Source organism: Bolinopsis microptera, chromosome 4, assembly GCF_026151205.1.
Source record: "Bolinopsis microptera isolate Bmic1 chromosome 4, MBARI_Bmic_1.0, whole genome shotgun sequence".
Lineage (NCBI taxonomy): Eukaryota > Metazoa > Ctenophora > Tentaculata > Lobata > Bolinopsidae > Bolinopsis > Bolinopsis microptera.
The window spans coordinates 9,210,495-9,229,626 of record NC_087075.1 but is presented as its reverse complement, the minus strand read 5'-3'; the positions used below and the strand labels follow the sequence as shown (position 1 = coordinate 9,229,626).

The 19,132-nt window shown below is 37.5% G+C and overlaps 1 protein-coding gene across 9 annotated transcripts in view; it reads left to right on the top strand.

Annotated features, from left to right (window-relative positions):
* The window catches only part of LOC134813890 (potassium voltage-gated channel subfamily A member 1-like), a 99,008-nt gene that overhangs the window by 15,228 nt on the left and 64,648 nt on the right, over window positions 1–19,132 (top strand). For 4 of the 9 annotated variants that reach the window (XM_063821801.1, XM_063821804.1, XM_063821799.1 and 1 more), the window contains exon 1: window positions 10,939–11,230. The exons of 3 other annotated variants lie outside the window; for them this stretch is intronic. In XM_063821801.1, the coding sequence (XP_063677871.1) occupies window positions 11,061–11,230 (170 nt within the window). In that variant the 5' untranslated portion in view covers window positions 10,939–11,060. Of the gene's footprint in view, window positions 1–10,938; window positions 11,231–17,908; window positions 18,534–19,132 lie in introns of those variants that run through there. 2 more of the 9 variants (XM_063821812.1, XM_063821810.1) reach the window with 2 other exon arrangements.

The window sequence follows — 19,132 nt, the reverse complement described above, 5'->3', positions numbered from 1 at the left end:
ACGGCTGAAATAATTTGATTCTTTCAAACTCACAAAATATTTGGTATGTTAAAATATCATTACATGTAGTTGTAACTAAAATAGCCTAAATTAAGAAAGGTTACTGCTGCAAAATTCGAATAAGACCTTGTTATACACATTGTGGTTCTCAAAATGTATCAAGATTACTCACTGAAAACGTTCGAGTTTACATTAGTCTTTTCTGGAGACGATGATGTTTTTGCATGCTCGTCAGATTGAATGACACAGGTAAAAAGAGCATCAGCCGTGTTTTCACCAGCAGGTACGGTCAGAATTGTAGTTTGACTGTTTGAACCAGAATCGTAAGTTCCAATCTCAATAGCATAGCTGTCAGTACCGTCAGTTATAGCATCACCCGAAGGTTCCTTCCATGTAACCGCCTCCAGCTGCTTACTTAAACCACTTACTACACAAGATATTGTAGTTTCTGTGTTTGTCAGCACTTCGCTACCCTTAGCTTCTACACCTGAAACAATCAGTCATTTAAAATAAGCCCGCAATAAAAAATATCATCAGTATTGTACAGGAAGTAGGAACTGAATCATTGAACTTTCTCAACTAAATTCACTAGATCCTATAATGAGTTTAATTTTGTTTTAACAGTAGGATGTAACAAGTTATCTTGAAAAAAGTTAAAACAGCAGAGCATCATTTGTGGGCAGTTATAAATACCCACCAAGTCCTAAGAAACTTACCAAAAGTAAGGAAGTTGACAACAATTTCTTTGAAAGTAGATGTTGCTGAATCCGAATATTCTACAGATTGCGCAGCACATTTGTATGTCACAGGTGACCCATTCGCAGCTCCAGCTACACTTGTAAGACTGGCAACATCAATGGTCAGAGTTGATGTCTGAATTTTAGTAGCAGGGTCAGCTGATCCCTGTGCGATGGTGTACCCTCCACTACCGGTTGTTATATCGACCCCACCATTATCCTTCCACGACACAGTGACATCTGTAATCACATCCCCGATATCACAAGTCAATGTCTGAGCCACAGAGGTGGTGGCTTTTTTAGGAGTCTCCGGAACGACGGCTAAAATAATTTGATTCTTTCAAACTCACAAAACATTTGGTATGTTAAAATATCATTGCATGTAGTTGTAATTAAAATAGCCTAAATTAAGAAAGATTACTGCTGCAAAATTCGAATAAGACCTCGTTATACACATTGTGGTTCTCAAAATGTATCAAAATTGCTCACTGAAAACATTCGAGTTGACAGCAGTCTCTTCTGATGTTTTTACATGCTCGTCAGATTGAATGACACAGGTGAAAAGAGCATCAGCCGTGTTTTCACCAGCAGGTACGGTCAGAATTGTAGTTTGAATCTTGGTGCCAGGAACGTAAGTTCCAATCTCAATAGCATAGCTGTCAGTACCGTCAGTTATAGGATCACCCGAAGGTTCCTTCCATGTTCCCGCATCCAGCTGCTTACTCAAACCACTTACTACACAAGATATTGTAGCTTCTGTGTTTGTCAGCACTTCGCTACCCTTAGCTTCTACATCTGAAACAATCAGTCATTTAATATAAGCCCGCAATAAAAAATATCAACAGTATTGTACAGGAACTGAATCATTGAACTTTCTCAACTTAATTCACTGGGTCCTATGATGAGTTTAATTTTGTTTTAACAGTAGGATGTAACAAGTTATCTTAGAGATAAAGTTAAAACAGCAGAGCATCATTTATGGGCAGTTATAAATACCCACCAAGTCCCAAGAAACTTACCGAAAGTAAGGAAGTTGACAACAATTTCTTTGAAAGTAGATGTTGCTGAATCCGAATATTCTACAGATTGCGCAGCACATGTGTATGTCGTGGGATTCGCAGCTACAGCTACACTTGTAAGAGTGCCAACATCAATGGTCAGAGTTGATTTCTGAATTTTGGTAGCAGGGCCAGCTGATCCCTGTGTGATGGTGTACCCTCCACTACCAGTTGTTATATCGACCCCACCAGTATCCTTCCACGACACAGTGACATCTGTAACCACATCTCCAATATCACAAGTTAATGTCTGAGTCACAGCGGTGGTGGCTTTTTTAGGAGTCTCCGGAACGACGGCTAAAATAATTTGATTCTTTCAAACTCACAAAACATTTGGTATGTTAAAGTATCATTACATGTAGTTGTAACTAAAATAGCCTAAATTAAGAATGATTACTGCTGCAAAATTCTGATAAGACTTCGTTATACACATTGTGGTTCTCAAAATGTATCAAGATTACTCACTGAAAACCTTCGAGTTGACATCAGTCTTTTCTGGAGACGCTGATGTTTTTGCATGCTCGTCAAAAAAAATTACACATGTGAAAACAGCATCAGCCGTGTTTTCACCAGCAGGTACGGTCAGAATTGTAGTTTGAATGTTGGTCTCAGGTAGGTAAGTTCCAATATCAATCTGATAGCTGTTAGTACCGTCAGTTATAACACCACCCGAACTAGGTTTCTCCCATGTTACCGCCTCCAGCTGCTTAGTCAAACCACTTATTACACAAGATATTGTAGCTTCTGTGTTTGTCAGCACTTCGCTACCCTTAGCTTCTATACCTGAAACAATCAGTCCTTTAAAATAAGCCCGCAATAAAAAATATCAACAGTATTGTGCAGGAACTGCACTTAACCAATTAGTAGATCCCATCGGCCAGGTGGTGTAGTGGTAACACGATCGCCTCCCAAGCAGAAGGCCTGGGTTCAAATCCGGTCAGATGCAAGTCAGCCAGTTACCAAGCTGTGATTTTGTACAGCTTCGGCTGGTGATACACACTCTCTGGCTCGTAGGACTAATCCCCTACAGTTAGTATAGTGCTTCGGCACAGGGTTGGTTAGGGTTAATGAAAAGGAGATAAGCACCTCAGGCCATCCAAACGTTAGGGAGAGACCTGCACTTGCATTTTGTTTTATCGTGGTCTTTTACTAGTTACTACATACTATTTTACTTGTCGCAGTAACCGGGATAAATATAATTTTACACAGAATACATTAGAAATTATCATTCATTGTGAATTTAAAAACCCTCCCAAGTCCAAACTTACTGGAAGAAGGAAGCTGACAACGGCATCATTTACAGCATTGGTGTAATTAATCAAAACTTATTTATACAATTCGTATAGCACCTCTTTTTGATTAATGTCGGGGTACTTTACAAAGTCGAAATGTAAACTGATAACTAGTACCACATTTGGTTTACCTTATCGGGTAAAGTATAATATGATGGAGGAATCAGGATATCTACTATGATGTTTAGCAGGAATATTAAAATTGGCTTGAAACAGTTACAGGGTTTTAAGGCGACTGATGTGGTTGCTATGGTGGCCATAGCGACGTGCAAAATTCAGATGGCACCATCAAACCTTAAAACTAACAATTACTCTTTACAGAATGAAGTTTAGGCAAATAGATACAAGATCATTCAAAAAGAAGCAAGACTTTTTAAAGACCCTGTACCTAGTGGTACTATACCTAAAAACAGGTGCCACAGGTACCGGACCAAACACAATTTTACCTGGATAGTTGACACAGGGGACAGCTGAACATCGCACCTCTGTTCCATTACAACACAAGGAAGATATGTCTAGGGTCCTGGTACCTTCGCAAATATCTCCAAGTAATTCGTTTTTGTTCCCTCTTTATCACTCGAACAACACATGCTATGTCCGTAGAAGGAATAGGGATGGTCTTCAGGGCAAAACAGGCCGTTGTCTGTAAAGGTGAGACTGCAATTAATCGTCAGTACAAAAGCAGCCGATATGTGTAATAGTGAGACTTTGTGCGTCCGTTCACTGATTTGGACGTAACGGAAAAGTTGTAATGAAATCTACGGTGCTAATTTTAGGATCGTTACAATTAATTCATTTCTGATTGTGGCATTAATTTATGAATCAGTGTTAAAATTTAGAATCCGTATTAAATCTAACGTACCGAACCGAGGAATACAGAAAGCAACGTCCGTTCGGTTATCAATCCAGCCAATTTCGTTCGTTATTTTCGGTTGCAGGGTTCCATTCACTTCCACATCAATCTAGGAGAATAGTGTGAATCCACAGTTCATAGTGTAAATATTTTCTTCTTTCTAAGATGTAGAGAGCGTTGAAAATATCCAATCACTATGCAGATGTTCATATTATTTAGTTAACTATAACTAATTATGCGTAATAAATATATAATATAATTACTATCGGAGCAGAGTAAGTACCTTATAGCACTTTATTTGATCGGATATTACGTGAGCGCTTGAGTGGGACGTTTAGCTACAATATGTGTTCAAAGAAATGTTTACGTTCATAAATGTGTTCGCCCAAAATTATGTCCGTCCACAAAATTTCCACACAAATAATTTCTGATAAAATATTTCATATTTATCATAAATACCTCTTCAAAATTGAAAGCATCGTCGCCACCAACCCTGACTCTAACACATCTAAACTCCCCTGCAGTATACGTCACATTGGAGAAGGTCCAGGTCTCCACTAACGTGCGGTCCTTGTCGTGAGTTCCACTGTTCTCTGCCCTGTACTCTTCTGTTCTGTCCTCTGTTCCGATGAAGGTGAAGAAGAGGGGGGAACGTGTCCCGGCGTGAGCAGTGTCGGCTGTTCTGATCGACACTTTGATCGACACTTTGTTCTCCACTGATCAAACAGAGATAGATTAGTATTATATTTGATTTAAGTAAAATCAAGTATAATACAAGGTCAAGGTGTACAAGGTCAAATATAATACTATGTATAATACAAGTATAATACAAGGTGTACAAGGTCACTTCGTACAATGCTGACGTTTAACCGTTTAACGCCCATTGTGCATGATATAATTTTAGTTAAAACTAAAATTAAGTATATCTGAAATAAATACTTTTATTTGAACGGAAACTAATCGGATGCTGGAGGCTCTACTAGCGTTCATTTTAAATGTTTGTTCGAATAAGGCCTGTCCGTTAACGGTCCGTCCAAATCAAATTCAATTGAAATTCTTTCCCAAAAGTATTCCACTGCGAACTTATTATCTAGGATAAGATTACTTTTTAATATCGGTCAATTTATATTTCTATCATCGGACTAAATTATATCAACATTCAACATGTTTACTGCTGATTAACGACTGCTTTTTGTGCTTACTGTCTTTATAAAAATTAATTAAAAAATCATCTGCTAAAATTGAAAAGTGGCACTTAATTGGCTACGAACGGCACTATATTGCCTTAGAACATTTTTAGTGATACGATTTCTTATATTTCACGGTTTAAAAAAGAATCGATTGTCTCCTTGTAACCTGGTGGTTTGGGTCTGTAGTACGTGGAGTCAAAGTGATCGAACTCAATGAATATCTTCACCACATTTTTACTACATTGATTTCTCCAGTTTTCATTAGTACACACCTCATCCGACAGAGTGCGTCACTATACTGTTACCTCGTTACACTGTACTGTTTATATTGTTGGTCCAGGGGACTTCTTTGTGATGGTCCACACATTATCACTATCAATTGGCGGGACAAAATTAGTAGCGATGTACTGAGTCATGCAGTATTCAATCATGTATTGTGAGCTGACAGAAGATGTTGCATCGAAGAGATAGATCTCTCCTGCTTCTATATCACTTTCGTCGTAAAACCGCAAACCTATATCGCTGATCGTTCCTTTGCTCGTCTTTATTTGAAGAGGTGTGTTCTCCAAGTCAAAATCAATCATTTTATATGCAATCCCATCAATCCAGCCAGAAATTGCATTACGAAATAACTACAACTTTGCCAAAAAATTGTAATCGGTAATGGTCATGTTTTTGTAAGTATTACCGTACCATTGGACATTTTTTAAAAATATAATGAATTAATATTTGCGATAATCCTACTATATTGTAGCGATGAACTAGTTCCTGCACTGTAGTACGTACCTTCGTCAGTAGCAGCTGCTCCAGTGAAGAGAAGGAAAGATAAGAAGAAGAGTATCATAGCTCAGTCTATTTCACTTGTGCAGTATTACATAACAATCTACACGAGTAGTTTGCATATGAAGATAATTTGTGTGATACCATCATCAAGCAATTGAACACAACAAAATGTTTTTAGAAAACTCGACCAACAAAACAGCAGGACGAACCTAGCAGGCTAGCAACGAGGGGCCGATCTCCTTTTCTTATGTGGTACGGCCACGGTCCTTTCGGTACAGATTTCCCTGCAGCATAGTCGGGACGCAACCCCAAGCATATGCACTCGTTTTATTTTCCCAGCTCTAATGAGAGCAACTACCATTCACACCATAGTTTGGTGGGTGATGACTGCCCTTTAGTTTTGAGATCTTGGCCTGACTGTGATTCAAACTCGTAACCTCAGGACCAGTAACCAACATGGCCACTGAGCGGCAAACTCTACCAAACTTTTATACTAACAGCTATACTACTTTTTATGATGCACCGCATCAGAAATATTCATTTTAAAGAAAAATGAACAATATTTTTAAAGCAATCCCGCCAATTACGTCATCTAGAATCTAGATAATGTTTACGGTGCTGCTCATTTTATAAAGGACGATTGCAGCCTTGTATATATTATTATATTATTATGAGAGGTTATCTTCTGCTATATACATATTATATATATTACATATATATACATATATATAATAAGTAATACTCTCAGAAATTAATGTTTTATTACTTGTTATACTTATATTAATTAACCATTATACATGGTAACTAAGAGTAAGGCAGAGGAGATACAAATAATACTAAGTGTATGAGCAATAAAGAAAAGGCAGTGACGAGTAAACAAGTTCACAGCATTGGTTTACAGCTATCTTAACCTTGAGTAGAACTACGGGGGCCGGGCACAAGTATTAGTAGGAGAACACTAGAACGGTGTTTTTTAAAGAGAGGCTGTGCCTGGGAGGATAACATGTGATGCTTTGCCTGCCTCTGAGGTGTGGCAGTCCTAGGGGAGGATGCCAGAGAAATGAGAAAGTATAATGGAGGATGATGGTAAGTTTTATGAGGGGGGGTGATTCATGTGATTCATGATGGTACGCTTAAGTGTCAGCTGGGTGTGGAACAGAGAGAAAAGCTTAGACAACATGTGAGTAGCTGGGAGAACAGTGCCTATAGTACCAATAAGATCTCGTACGTCATTCCCATTTCCTTATTTGTTAAAATGGCTTACTGCTTGTAATTCTATAATTGATCAGCTTACAGAATGCAACATATGACACATCATTGTATCTCAAAAGTCAAAACACTTTTGGTCACAAAGATGTAATAATTAGCAAACATGAACGTAATTTCTATTCCAAAGGTAGTTTGTAAGTTGATACTTGAGTAGTTATTGGTAGAGTTGCATTGAAATTGAATAGTTATTCCTGCAGGATCATGAATTCTATAGGAACTCCAATTTGCGTAACACCGCGTGTTAGAAATAGTGTTTATATTAAAATGAACACATAAGTAGTCCAGTGATGCACGCCGGTTCATTTTTCGCCAACCGGCGGCGGCGTGCCCAAAATAGCCCGGCGTGGCGGCGTTCGGCGGCGTGGAACATAATTTTGTCAAAATTTAGGTTTGAATTTCCAGGCCCACAAAAATTGTGGCGTACTTGCGATCATGAAATAATGATGTAATAAGTGTGGTTTTTACAGCATTTATGGCGAAAACGTGGCTGAATGTGATGATGAACGTAACGAAGTGGCCTCATAGCAGCGAGTAGCCCCATAAAATACGACATCCACCCGCTGAACTACAATTATCAATGCTACCATCAGAAAACTCTAGTTTGCCCGGCTGCGCGTGCCCTAAAATTATATTTTTCTAAATTGCAATCGTCCAAAAAAATTTGCCTTGAAATTTTTTTTAATTTTCACGCCACGCCGACTTGAGAGGTATCGGCGTGGCGGCGTGTGAAAATGTGCCGGCGCGGCGGCGTCCGGCGGCGGCGTGCATCACTGAAGTAGTCCCACCGCAGCAATGTCAAATTTATAAAATTTGAGTTAAAATATATTTTAAAGTGATACAAATTTACCATTTACATCGACATAGTGCACCGTCCCACCCCACCCCACCCCACTTCACAACATCCCGCCCCACCCCACACCGCCCCACCCCACTCCACCCCACCCTACCCTACCCCTCCAATTCTCGCCTAGCTTTTATCTATTGTTAACCGCATCACGTTCTTTGTCACGGCTTTTACCAACAAATACATTTTGTGTTCGTGCGTACTGATAACTAACTTTAAATACAGTTATAATTCTGTAGAAACTTCAAATTTATAAAATATTGCCAAAATTTGAAAGTTTCAGCCTTATCAGGTTCCATCGTTATTTCAAGCACTAGTTTAATTAGATTACCTGATAGATACGAGCCATACAAGAATAATACTGATATAAGGATCAAGGTTTTATTAAATTACTTATTTTATTAACGAGTATCAAATAGTTAGCTTTTCTATGTCAAATAACCAATAAGGACTCAGAAATACCTTATAATGGTTATTAATAGTAATTGATGGTAATTGATCACATTAATCACCATTTAAATTCCCTATTTCACTAGCAAATTTAAGAAATGTGACGTCAATTGAGTATAACATTACGTTGCTGCTATTAAATTAAGATATTAAATCATTCTGATGCACTTATATTTGTATTTTGTTGACTTCATGGTCGTAGTGTCTTAGACGTGCTTCGTGGGCACACTTGTGGGAAAATATTTTGGTTACTCAGCTTTTTGAAATTTATAAATTTCTCCGAAGTTTAGTTCATTCAAAATTCATTATTTTCATGTTATTGTCCATTTTTTTTTCAATATTCGAAGCAACAATTTAAAAGCAGTAGTGCCACAAGCATAGGTTTTGTCATGTGTTTTTTAATTGTCTTGACATCATAATCATCTTATTCAAACAAGTTGGAGGAGATCTAATTCTAGGACTCCATGAGGACTAAGAGTCCTATAAACGTCCCAAAATGTTGTTTCTCTTGTCTCAAATTCAATGGTACTTCATGGTTTCGATCACATTAATCATAACTCACATTAATATTTATTTTTACTAGGATTCTAAAAAACGTCAATTGAGTATAACTTGATCATCTTTCAGTTATAATTATATTACTAAGTTAAGATATTAAATCATTCTGATCGCACCTATATTTGTATTTTGGTTCAAGCGTTTCTCTAGTCTGTATTTGTAAGTTAGATAAGTTTTACATTCTCACATAAGTTATGTATAAACCGTCCAAATTACCCTTCCACTAGATAGCGGCTGGAGTAGTCGGTCTTCATTTTATCCTAAAAGACAGAGACACCTCTTCTACGGGATGACTCAAAAAGACAATTATGGAACTCACCGAAAAAGGTCCTGAATCTACGTGCTAGTAAACGAATTATGTAAATGTTTGCTTGTAACATAAACAAAGAGGCATATACAAGGTGTTCACGAAACATTGAAACGGTTTTTAATGTCTCACAATTCTCAAAATTTCAAATATTGTGCTACAACTGTGACGAATGTTTCTGCCAGAACTAGTTTGAAAATTGGCCCCAAAATTTTTCATTGGGCCTTAATATAAAATCTGACTAATAGTGTGAAGTCAAAATACGATTCTTTATTGACTCAGAAAATTTCATGCGAAAATATTAAGGAATGGAGAATTAATTACGAATTGAGCGAATTCGCTCTTGTGAAAGACGAAAACTGAGATATAAGTAAATTTTAACGTTTTTTGTGGTTTTTTTGCCTTAGTCACAATCACATTTCAACAAATATTGAGCTGCTCCTTCATAAAAAAATGTATAGACATTTAAAACCGTTTCAATATATCGTGAACACCCTGTATACCAAAAAATAAATCATTTAATCTTGTTAAGAGTAAGACTAGTCACGGTCAAATTGTAAACAAAGAATTTAAATTATACCTACTAAACCAGGTTCAGATTGTAAACAAAGAATTTAATCACCTACTAAACCAGGTTCAGATTGTAAATTAGGAATTTAAACAGCTACTAAACCAGGTTCAGATTGTAAACAAAGAATTTAATCACCTACTAAACCAGGTCCAGATCTTTTGTATTTACTATCCAGCCTGCTAACTTCGTATCTTTAGGTTGGCCTTGATTTATTATCCATTGTCCCTTAAATACGTAATGAAACTGACTGGCAAGTTTCAAGTATAAAGAGCTGAAGTTGCCACACGTTATATGTTACTTTTATCACGCACGCATCTGATTTTATTATCAAACTTTATCGTTGTAAAAACGCTTTTAACTACCAACCCATACAGCCCAGATCATTTATTCATTAGCTTTTGAGATGATTCATTTACCCAGGTGTTTTGGTGTACATGTATTTACGTTTTTTCATGTTTGTGAAGCGCCTTTTTAATAATTTAATTTGGCGCGCGCTACTGCAAGTACCAAAAACGTTCTTTCACTGATGAAAGATGTTTTATGATCAGTTCGTCGAGTGACCTTGTAAATATAATTTTAATAAACTTAAGATTTTCCACCTCTTTGATCTTTTCTTTACTTTTTCTTTGTTCTCTTCTTTGCCCTCAGCATTTGGTTTTTGGCTTCAATTATTTGCTATCAGTATCAGTAATTATATTTATATCACATTTATACAGGATTCTAAGAAATGCGACGTTAATTAAGTATAACTTTACCCCTCTGTTGCTTAGTTAAGATATTAAATCATTTTGCGATACAATTATATTTATATTTTGGTTAATGAGTTTTTTCCTATGTTTATTTATTGATTTCTTCTAATTTTTGTTCGACAATTCGATCGAAATTCATTAACTACAACAGACATCATATCGTTTTAAATTTTGAGTATTTTTCTTTGCTCTTGGTTGGGATGCAAATGTAAGTTGAATAAGTTTTACATACTTATACAAATTATTCTAAACCGTCTAAACTACCTTATACAGATGGCTGCAATATTCGGCCTCATCCGATCCTCCACAATCAGAGAAGAAAATGAAGAAAGTGGTTCGTTTAATTCAAGTCCGATTAATCCCAGGCTGTTTAGTCCCAGATTCTCTCCTAAGTTTCAAATGACACCTCATCTGCAAAGGGATGACTCAAAAAAATCATTATGGGATTCTCCGAAACCTTTACAGAAATCAGGATCTCCTATCCTTGTGCAGAATGACTCAATTGATTCCTTACGGAACTCCCCAACGCTGTCGGAGAAACTTAAAAAGCTTCACAACCCTGAATCTACGTAAGTAGAGGAATTAATAATAATTAGTTGTTGCTTGGTTTCCCAACGAGTGCTCAACTGTAAAAGAATTTTGTTTGTTTGAAACACTTAAATTAGTTGGAAGAAACCTAAAAACATGAAGCCACATTTGAATCTTGTTATGATGACTCTGTCAAATTTTAAATAATAATTCAGCCAGGAATTAAAATACATCTGAAACCGGGATCAGATCTTTTTTATGACTATTTAGTGTTCAGCCATGTGACTCAGCTGCATTCCTAAATCTACTGTCTGCTGTCCCATAGATATATTGTATGGCTGTCTTATTGCACATGCGAAGCGATCCCGCCGGCATGATAAACGCTAAAACTAAAAATAAATAGTAGCGCACCAGAAGCAAAATGTAACGCGTGTTCATATTTGACGTAAAATAGTCAAATCTGAAGTAATGATCAATCATCATACATGATCGTTATAAAAACTATCGCTAATTACCTCTTCATAACCGCGCCCAGATTATTCATTTTTCAGCTTGTGGGGTACTCCATTTAACTAAATGTATACGTCTACGTATACATTTCGTAAATTTCGTAATTTAATTTAATATTGTCGCCGTATGGCTGTCGCGCGCTACTGCAGGTATCAAAAACATTTTCACCGACAAAAGATGCGAGAGTTGCGTAAACATATTTTTAATGATGGGTTCAGCAGTACATAGTATTGTTAACGATCCATTAAACTGTGGCTCCGTACAATGTGGTAAGGTTAATTATATAATAATGATAAATCATAATATATCCATGATAATTGATAAATAAATATCAACAATGGAGCTGTAAATGTAATGATCAACTGAATACAAATTTCACGTTTTTAAATAATCAGGTCGTCAAGTGACCTCAAAAATATAACCTTTAATGAATTTAGAAGTTTAACCGACTCTTTGCTCTCTTCTTTTGGTTTTTAGCTCTAATTATTTGCAATCAGTAATTCATCATAAAAACAATATGTTCGTGGTGAAATTGTTTCTACTATATCTTAGTACGTGGCGAGAATGCGTCGGTGCTTTCCAAATACGTTGAGTTTTCGTTTTTTAATTTGTTTGCGCGTGGGACTTACCCTGTTTTTAGCTTTTTAGGATCACTATATTTGACAAGGTGTTGAGTGTTCAGAAATCAAATGTAATTTGGAGTGCAAAAAACGCTTTCTTAATTTCATTGAAGTTTTTAATTTAATAGGGTTTTTTCCCTTTCTAATTATCATTTTATTTATGTTTGTAAATTGAAGCCCGGGTTTACAACAACAACAATTACTAACAACTTGTGTCAGATCGCGTGACACACCTCCTTCCATTAAAATGTTTCAGCTTTTCAGGTCGGGCCGAAGTGGCTGATCTTTGCTGATCCACGTACAGTGTCCAAAAATGATTAATTAATTAAATAACTCGTAAATGCGAAAGAGTCCAGCACCAGTTGACACGCCGGACTACAGAGACGGAAAGTCTCCGGATCTGGTCAGGGTAATGTTCTAGATTTCTTGTATCCTGCCGTGTTATAAACACCTAAACACATTCTTTAAGAGCCTGATTGTGGCAGCCTAGATCATATGTTATTGTAACCCTCTGCTGCAGAGTTCTAATTTCCTTCTTCAGTTGTTCAAAGAGGTTTTGAACTGTTTTTCTTGTTAAGCTGTCGAGTTTAAGAGGTTTTTTCAAGTTCAGGGCTGTAATCTGCGATGTAGTTTAAGTTTGAAATGTACCTTCAAGTGGTACCTTAAAATTATATTTTCAAATGGTACCTAATAATTGTACTTTCATGTGGTATCTTAAACTTGTAAATAAAATAGAAAATGAATTGTTCGATGCAGATTATCTTGAACAATAATTTCTGTATGTGTGTCTGTCTGTCTGTCTGTCTGTCTGTCTGTCTGTCTGTCTGTCTGTCTGTCTGTCTGTCTGTCTGTCTGTCTGTCTGTCTGTCTGTCTGTCTGTCTGTCTGTCTGTCTGTCTGTCTGTCTGTCTGTCTGTCTGTCTGTCTGTCTGTCTGTCTGTCTGTCTGTCTGTCTGTCTGTCTGTCTGTCTGTCTGTCTGTCTGTCTGTCTGTCTGTCTGTCTGTCTGTCTGTCTGTCTGTCTGTCTGTCTGTCTGTCTGTCTGTCTGTCTGTCTGTCTGTCTGTCTGTCTGTCTGTCTGTCTGTCTGTCTGTCTGTCTTTCTGTCTGTGTGTGCGCGTGTAATTTCCGAGCGTGTAATTTCCGGCTTAATCAAGAAAACGGTAAGAGTTATGGGACTGGTTTTTTCGGTAAACTCTGACAAAGCCAAATAATAAAGGTTTTTTAAATCGGTCGGTGGTAAGTGGTTTGATTAATGGTTTTGTACCACAAATGTGACAAAAAATGGCTCTCTTTTTCTCCCTCCTCGCTCTCTTTCCCATTACTGCATATGTAGCTGCATATGTAGCTGCATATGTAGCGTTGGTACATGAATCATAATTAGGTTAGCCGCGTAATATTCACTGTCATATTATACTATAACCTTATAAGGGAGGGGCACTCATTGCGGTCTGTTTGGAGTTTGGACTGTAGAGAGAGTTAATACTTTCATACGACAATGTTATGCGGGTTTTCGAATATAATAGGCGGGTTTATACATTTTGCATTTCAACTGCGATAGTGAAGTCCCGGCCGTAGGCACGGGTTACACTAATAATTTTATATTTCCATTATGTGTTCGATTACACGAACTTGACACAAGGGGTAGACACGGGGTTAATTCACCTTAAAATAGATGCTCAATTATTAAATTTGTAACTTTCATCCATGAAATTGGTTAAAGCCCGGATTTTGGGGTCATACTGTTTAACTAGTTGTATGACTATGAGCTTATGAGCCGTAAGTAGGCCGTATCAGTATAATTGATGTTACTAATTATTGTTCAATGGACTGTTTTACTTAAACAGCAAATTGCAATGGCCATATTTATTGGCCTTTAACTTATCGGCCAATTTCCCGGTTAATATTATGATATATTTACCAGGAATATAGTCTAAGCATGAAGTGATGAACACAAACAGTTCTGAATAAACGATGAGCTCTCTCCAGTTATAATAAGCAGACTAAATTTCCAATAAATACTGATCTCTGGATCGAGCTGTAGGTCTATTATTATAGACTGTTGAACTTTCATTAAATTGACGGCTTTCCATTGTGACTCTCTGTGCCATGTTTTCATTACGGCCATTATTAGTAGAGCCTGTACTATATCAATATCAATATGACTTCTGTATTCTCGAATAAAATTCCTCAATTTTCTTTGCCATGCATCTAGTTTTCAGTACATACTACATAGTATGTTTCAGCCCAAAGCCTGTCAGAACCTCATCTATATGGCAGCGACTAATAATACAAGAAACCGACCCAATCCCTGCTAAATTCCCACATTAGCACGGCTAAGAAATCTTGGGACCATGCCAGAAAAATGCTCAGTTCCTTAATCTCTTAATAAGCTAGTTTCAACATTAGGAATCAACATTTTAGGATAATCTATCATGGTATAGGTCTACCTTACCCGGTATTATAGGTCTACAACAGACGATTCGTCTGGAAGCTCGCTTTCACTGGCTTACAAGTTTAATGTATTTGGATGTCAAGTACCTGTGTCAATTCTCTTAAAACCGTCCAGCCCAATCCCCGATAAAAATCTTTTATAATTAACATAATATAATTAATATAGCCGAGCTCAGCAACTCTTAATAATTAAGTTTCATCTTGATAGGTGTATAGTATAACTTACGTGCTTTGTCCAATAGTGAGTAAGTCATTTTCACTGGCAGTTGAAAGAGGAGCCGCGCACACATGTCAACATGGTCAATGGTGATCACGTGGGTGTGGTTCTCTAACATGATTGGTCTAGACCTTATGTCTAGGTCATTGCGTGTCATGTACGAATTATCTGTTCGTTAGAGGACGGAGATAATGATTTAATTGCTGTTCAGATCGAGATATGATCCTGTTTATTATAATAGTGAACTGGATTGTTGCAGGGGTTTTTTCTCTTTGTTTCGTTATAACGTTGAAATTTAATTGTTGTTTTGTTTTAGTAAGGTGTGAACATGTGTTAGGGATGGGAAGAACTTTGTTTGTCAATCAGAATTTAGGTCTTATGTCTTATAGTAAACGGAAATGTTCTATTTTAATTCAATCTGAAATTAATAAAGCCTCAATTCAATCAATATTATGTAACTGCATATTTCGATAAGACTTAACAATAAATGCATTACCTGGGATGTGATATGTGCCAATAAATCAAAGGAACTAGAAACTTAGAAAAGTTTAAACTATTAAACAGGCTCAAAGGTTTAAGATGAGCGTTATTCGTCCGTACGTTTTGCTCTTTTACTGCTTGTCGGCAGCTGATACAACCTGATAATATACATTTTCTAACAATCACGTCAATGATCACCTCTTATGTAGTATGTTGAAACTAGTATGTTGAAACTAGTATGTTGGAACAAGTATGTTGAAACTAATGCTGAACGTAATGAAACTACTCCTTACAGATCTCTTAGTGCTGCACAATCCTCCAACATAGCAGTAATTCAAATACCATACTCCATCTAACTGTGCATAATCATGCCACAAACCCATATATTATACAATTGGTTCATTTAGTAACCTAGAGAAATACAGCTCAGGTACAGGTATAATGTACTTTTATACTATACAAAATGTCTTAGTGTTTGTGGTTACAGCTGTTGTCAGGGTACTTAACCGTTCACTGCTAATAAAAGTTAACGGAACTAACGGTGATCTACGTCAAATAAAATTCTTCTTCTTACATCCCTGTCCTCAATCGAGGCTTGTATTAGAAACTTTTTAGAGTCTGAATCGAGGCCTGTAGATCAGTAACGTAACGAAGGGACCCCGGCCCCGCCGACCCCGCTGTGCAGGGGGGGGGGGCATCTTAGGGGGCCGCCAAATCGTCATTTGAATGTGGGACAATTTTTTTAGAGATTTTACAGGCGTATCCTCTAAAATCATCTAATTTGTCCAATTTTAGTGAGGGGCACCAAAATGGGAGGGGGCGCCAACAGGAGGGCGTTTTTTCAGCGGGGGCGCAACAGGCAACGTTACGCCACTGCTGTAGATACTCTTTAAAGTTAGTCCCCAACTTCCTTTTGTGATCTAGAGAAATATAGCTTCATTTCGGTCCGTTGTTAGGGGGATTACTTCCCCTGTCTCTTTTCCTGGAGCGAGGCAGACTCAAAACTTGTCTCTAGCCTCTTACTCAGCCGAAAAGTGGTCACTTCTCTGTAGGTTCATCTCTGAGAAGTGGTTATTTCCCCGGTTGTTCCTACCAGGGAACTGTCCTCTGAATGCCAGTAGAGAAGTGCAACAGACCCGGAAACCCCTTGTGTAATTGTAGGAATTACAGGGCAGACCACTGTGAAACTAGACCTGAACGTAATAACAGGGTCGTTAGTACGGAGTTATTTTAGAGTTTTAGTTCTATCTTCTTCTTCTCTTTTTCTCTGTAGTAAGGGTTATCAGTAGCTTCACGTTTAAATCATCTGATGATCATTATACATGCACTAAAGACAGAAACCCTCTCCCCGAGGGCCGAGGAGGAGGGTATAAGGGGAGTATTTACAAGAGGAGGATGTATGTAGTAGACACCACTTTGTTGTGATCATCTGCTCGCTGAGTTGGTTCAACTCAACAGCGCAACATTTCAGCCCCGGTTCTAGTCGTGTTACAAGGTATGTAGTCGTGTTAAACGCCGCCGACAAACGCCGCTGACGATGTTTCCAGCCAACGTGCTGATTTTGGCTTGAAAACTGGAACTATATTTTGATTTTCATGCAAACACCGCCTCAAAAACAACAGCGAACAAGCTGAGGCTCTTTCACTCTTCCATCCCACTTCAGTTTGATCCTGAAACTAATTGTTCGGGCAGAACAATGCCATTACCACACATGGTATTTGTTTCAGCTCCTTCTGTGTTACTTCCAGAGTACGCGGCGTAACTAACTCTTACAGTGCTGTTACAGTAACTATAACTCTCACAGCTGGTCTCTTACTCCTACTTACTCTTACAGCACTTAGGTAATCGAGCTGGTGGTCGGCTTGTATTGTACTAGTCTAACAGTGTAACAACTTAATAGACGTTAGTTTAGGTTTTGGCTCGTAATACCATACCATACTACCACTACCACTAGGTTGGACCGAGTCCGATCTACGCCAAATAACCTACTCCATACATCCCTGTCCGCATTAGGGTTCGCAGTTCCTCTTTAGAGTTTGTCCCAATTTCCCTCAGTATATGAACAAAAAGCTCAGTCGGCCTTTTAATACCATTATCCTCTACTCCTCTATAAATTTTTTCATCGTTTTGCAGTTCTGCTGACGGTAGTCAATTTAAAAGAATTTGATTTAAGTTTTGGCTCGTAACCACCTTCTAAAGGTTTTGTATTGTTGTAGAACTAAAGTACTAGAGTAGTGTACCAGGCCTTCTTGACTAGGAATGTCCTTCTTTTAAACTTTTTTGTTGTTAATAATCGGAATTTCTTGCCAACGATCGGAATTTTTACGTGTCTGATTTGTGATCGTTATTGAGATTATGTTTCTGTACTGGTTGATAATGTCTCCATTGTACTTGATATTTTTAACGTTATTTACTAATTAATGCCTAAAAACTTTAACACCAGGAAACGGCTATCCAAATCAATCTACCCAACATCTCAACTTCCAGCTCAAGCACCAGAACAGTAATAAGCCCTGAATGGAGTATGAACATAATCAGATTCTAGATTGAGATCTCTGTAATTGCCGACATCTGTAACTTTCAGCTGGAGATTTTACAATTGCTTGTTCATATTATTGCCCTACGTTCTACAACAGATATCAAGTCTATTGTTAGAAGTGAAGTTTTCTCAAGTTTCCAGAATCCCTGGATGTTAGGGTTCTCCTAAAAAGGTCAGTGATACAAGGACGTGGTGAATAGAAAGAAAAATCAGTTACCAGGGGGATATTTTACTGAAAACGGAAAGAAGGGAATCAGTTACAAGGGGAACATATCACTGAAAACGCAGATAAGGCTATCAGATAACATTTGATAGAGACTGGTAACGCTCCGGGTTCAGAATCAGATTTCTGTTGATAAGCTGACTGATAAGCTGAGAATTGACAACTAATAAGATCTGATCTGATACCACTACACTGATAAAAGCTGATAAGAGTACCACACACGATCCCACCCGAACATGAAGAGTTCCATGTACCGCAGTGCTAAACCTAAGACCAAACATCGCTTTTCAAATCCTAATGTCAGGTAATCCTTTAGTTATAAATGTAAGGGGGCGGGGGGGGTCGGCAAAGTCAGTACACATACGTTGGTTCTTTATATAATATATAACATAGCCATGTTTCATATTTTAGACCTGTAACTTTGCAGATGGTATACTGTAATTACTCATTTGAGGAATCCGTAATGAATTAACTGTTCATGATTGCTATCTCGGTTATTTGAGTAGCGTTTAGGTACAGTAACATTAATTTAAATTGATAACATTTCTTTTTGTTTGGAAAAAGGAGTCACTGGCGACAGTCTACTCTACTCAATTTTGGGTTTTGGTTTAAAAAGTAATTTTAACTGCGATTGAGTGCTTACAAAATATGAAAATGTTTTGATAAATCTCTTATGAGGCTGTGAAATACAACCCCAGTTTTAAGATACCAATATTATGGCAATGATTAAATCGACTAATACAAGAGTCAAAATATGGCCAAAAAGGGGCCAGGTGGAGCCTAGTATAAGCACACTGGTTTTCAAGAGGGATCGGTGGCTCAGTTTAACGATTTACGATAAGAGTTCACTATAAATATAACGCTCATTAAAAAATAAAAATATTGTTTTGAGTAATTTTCTAA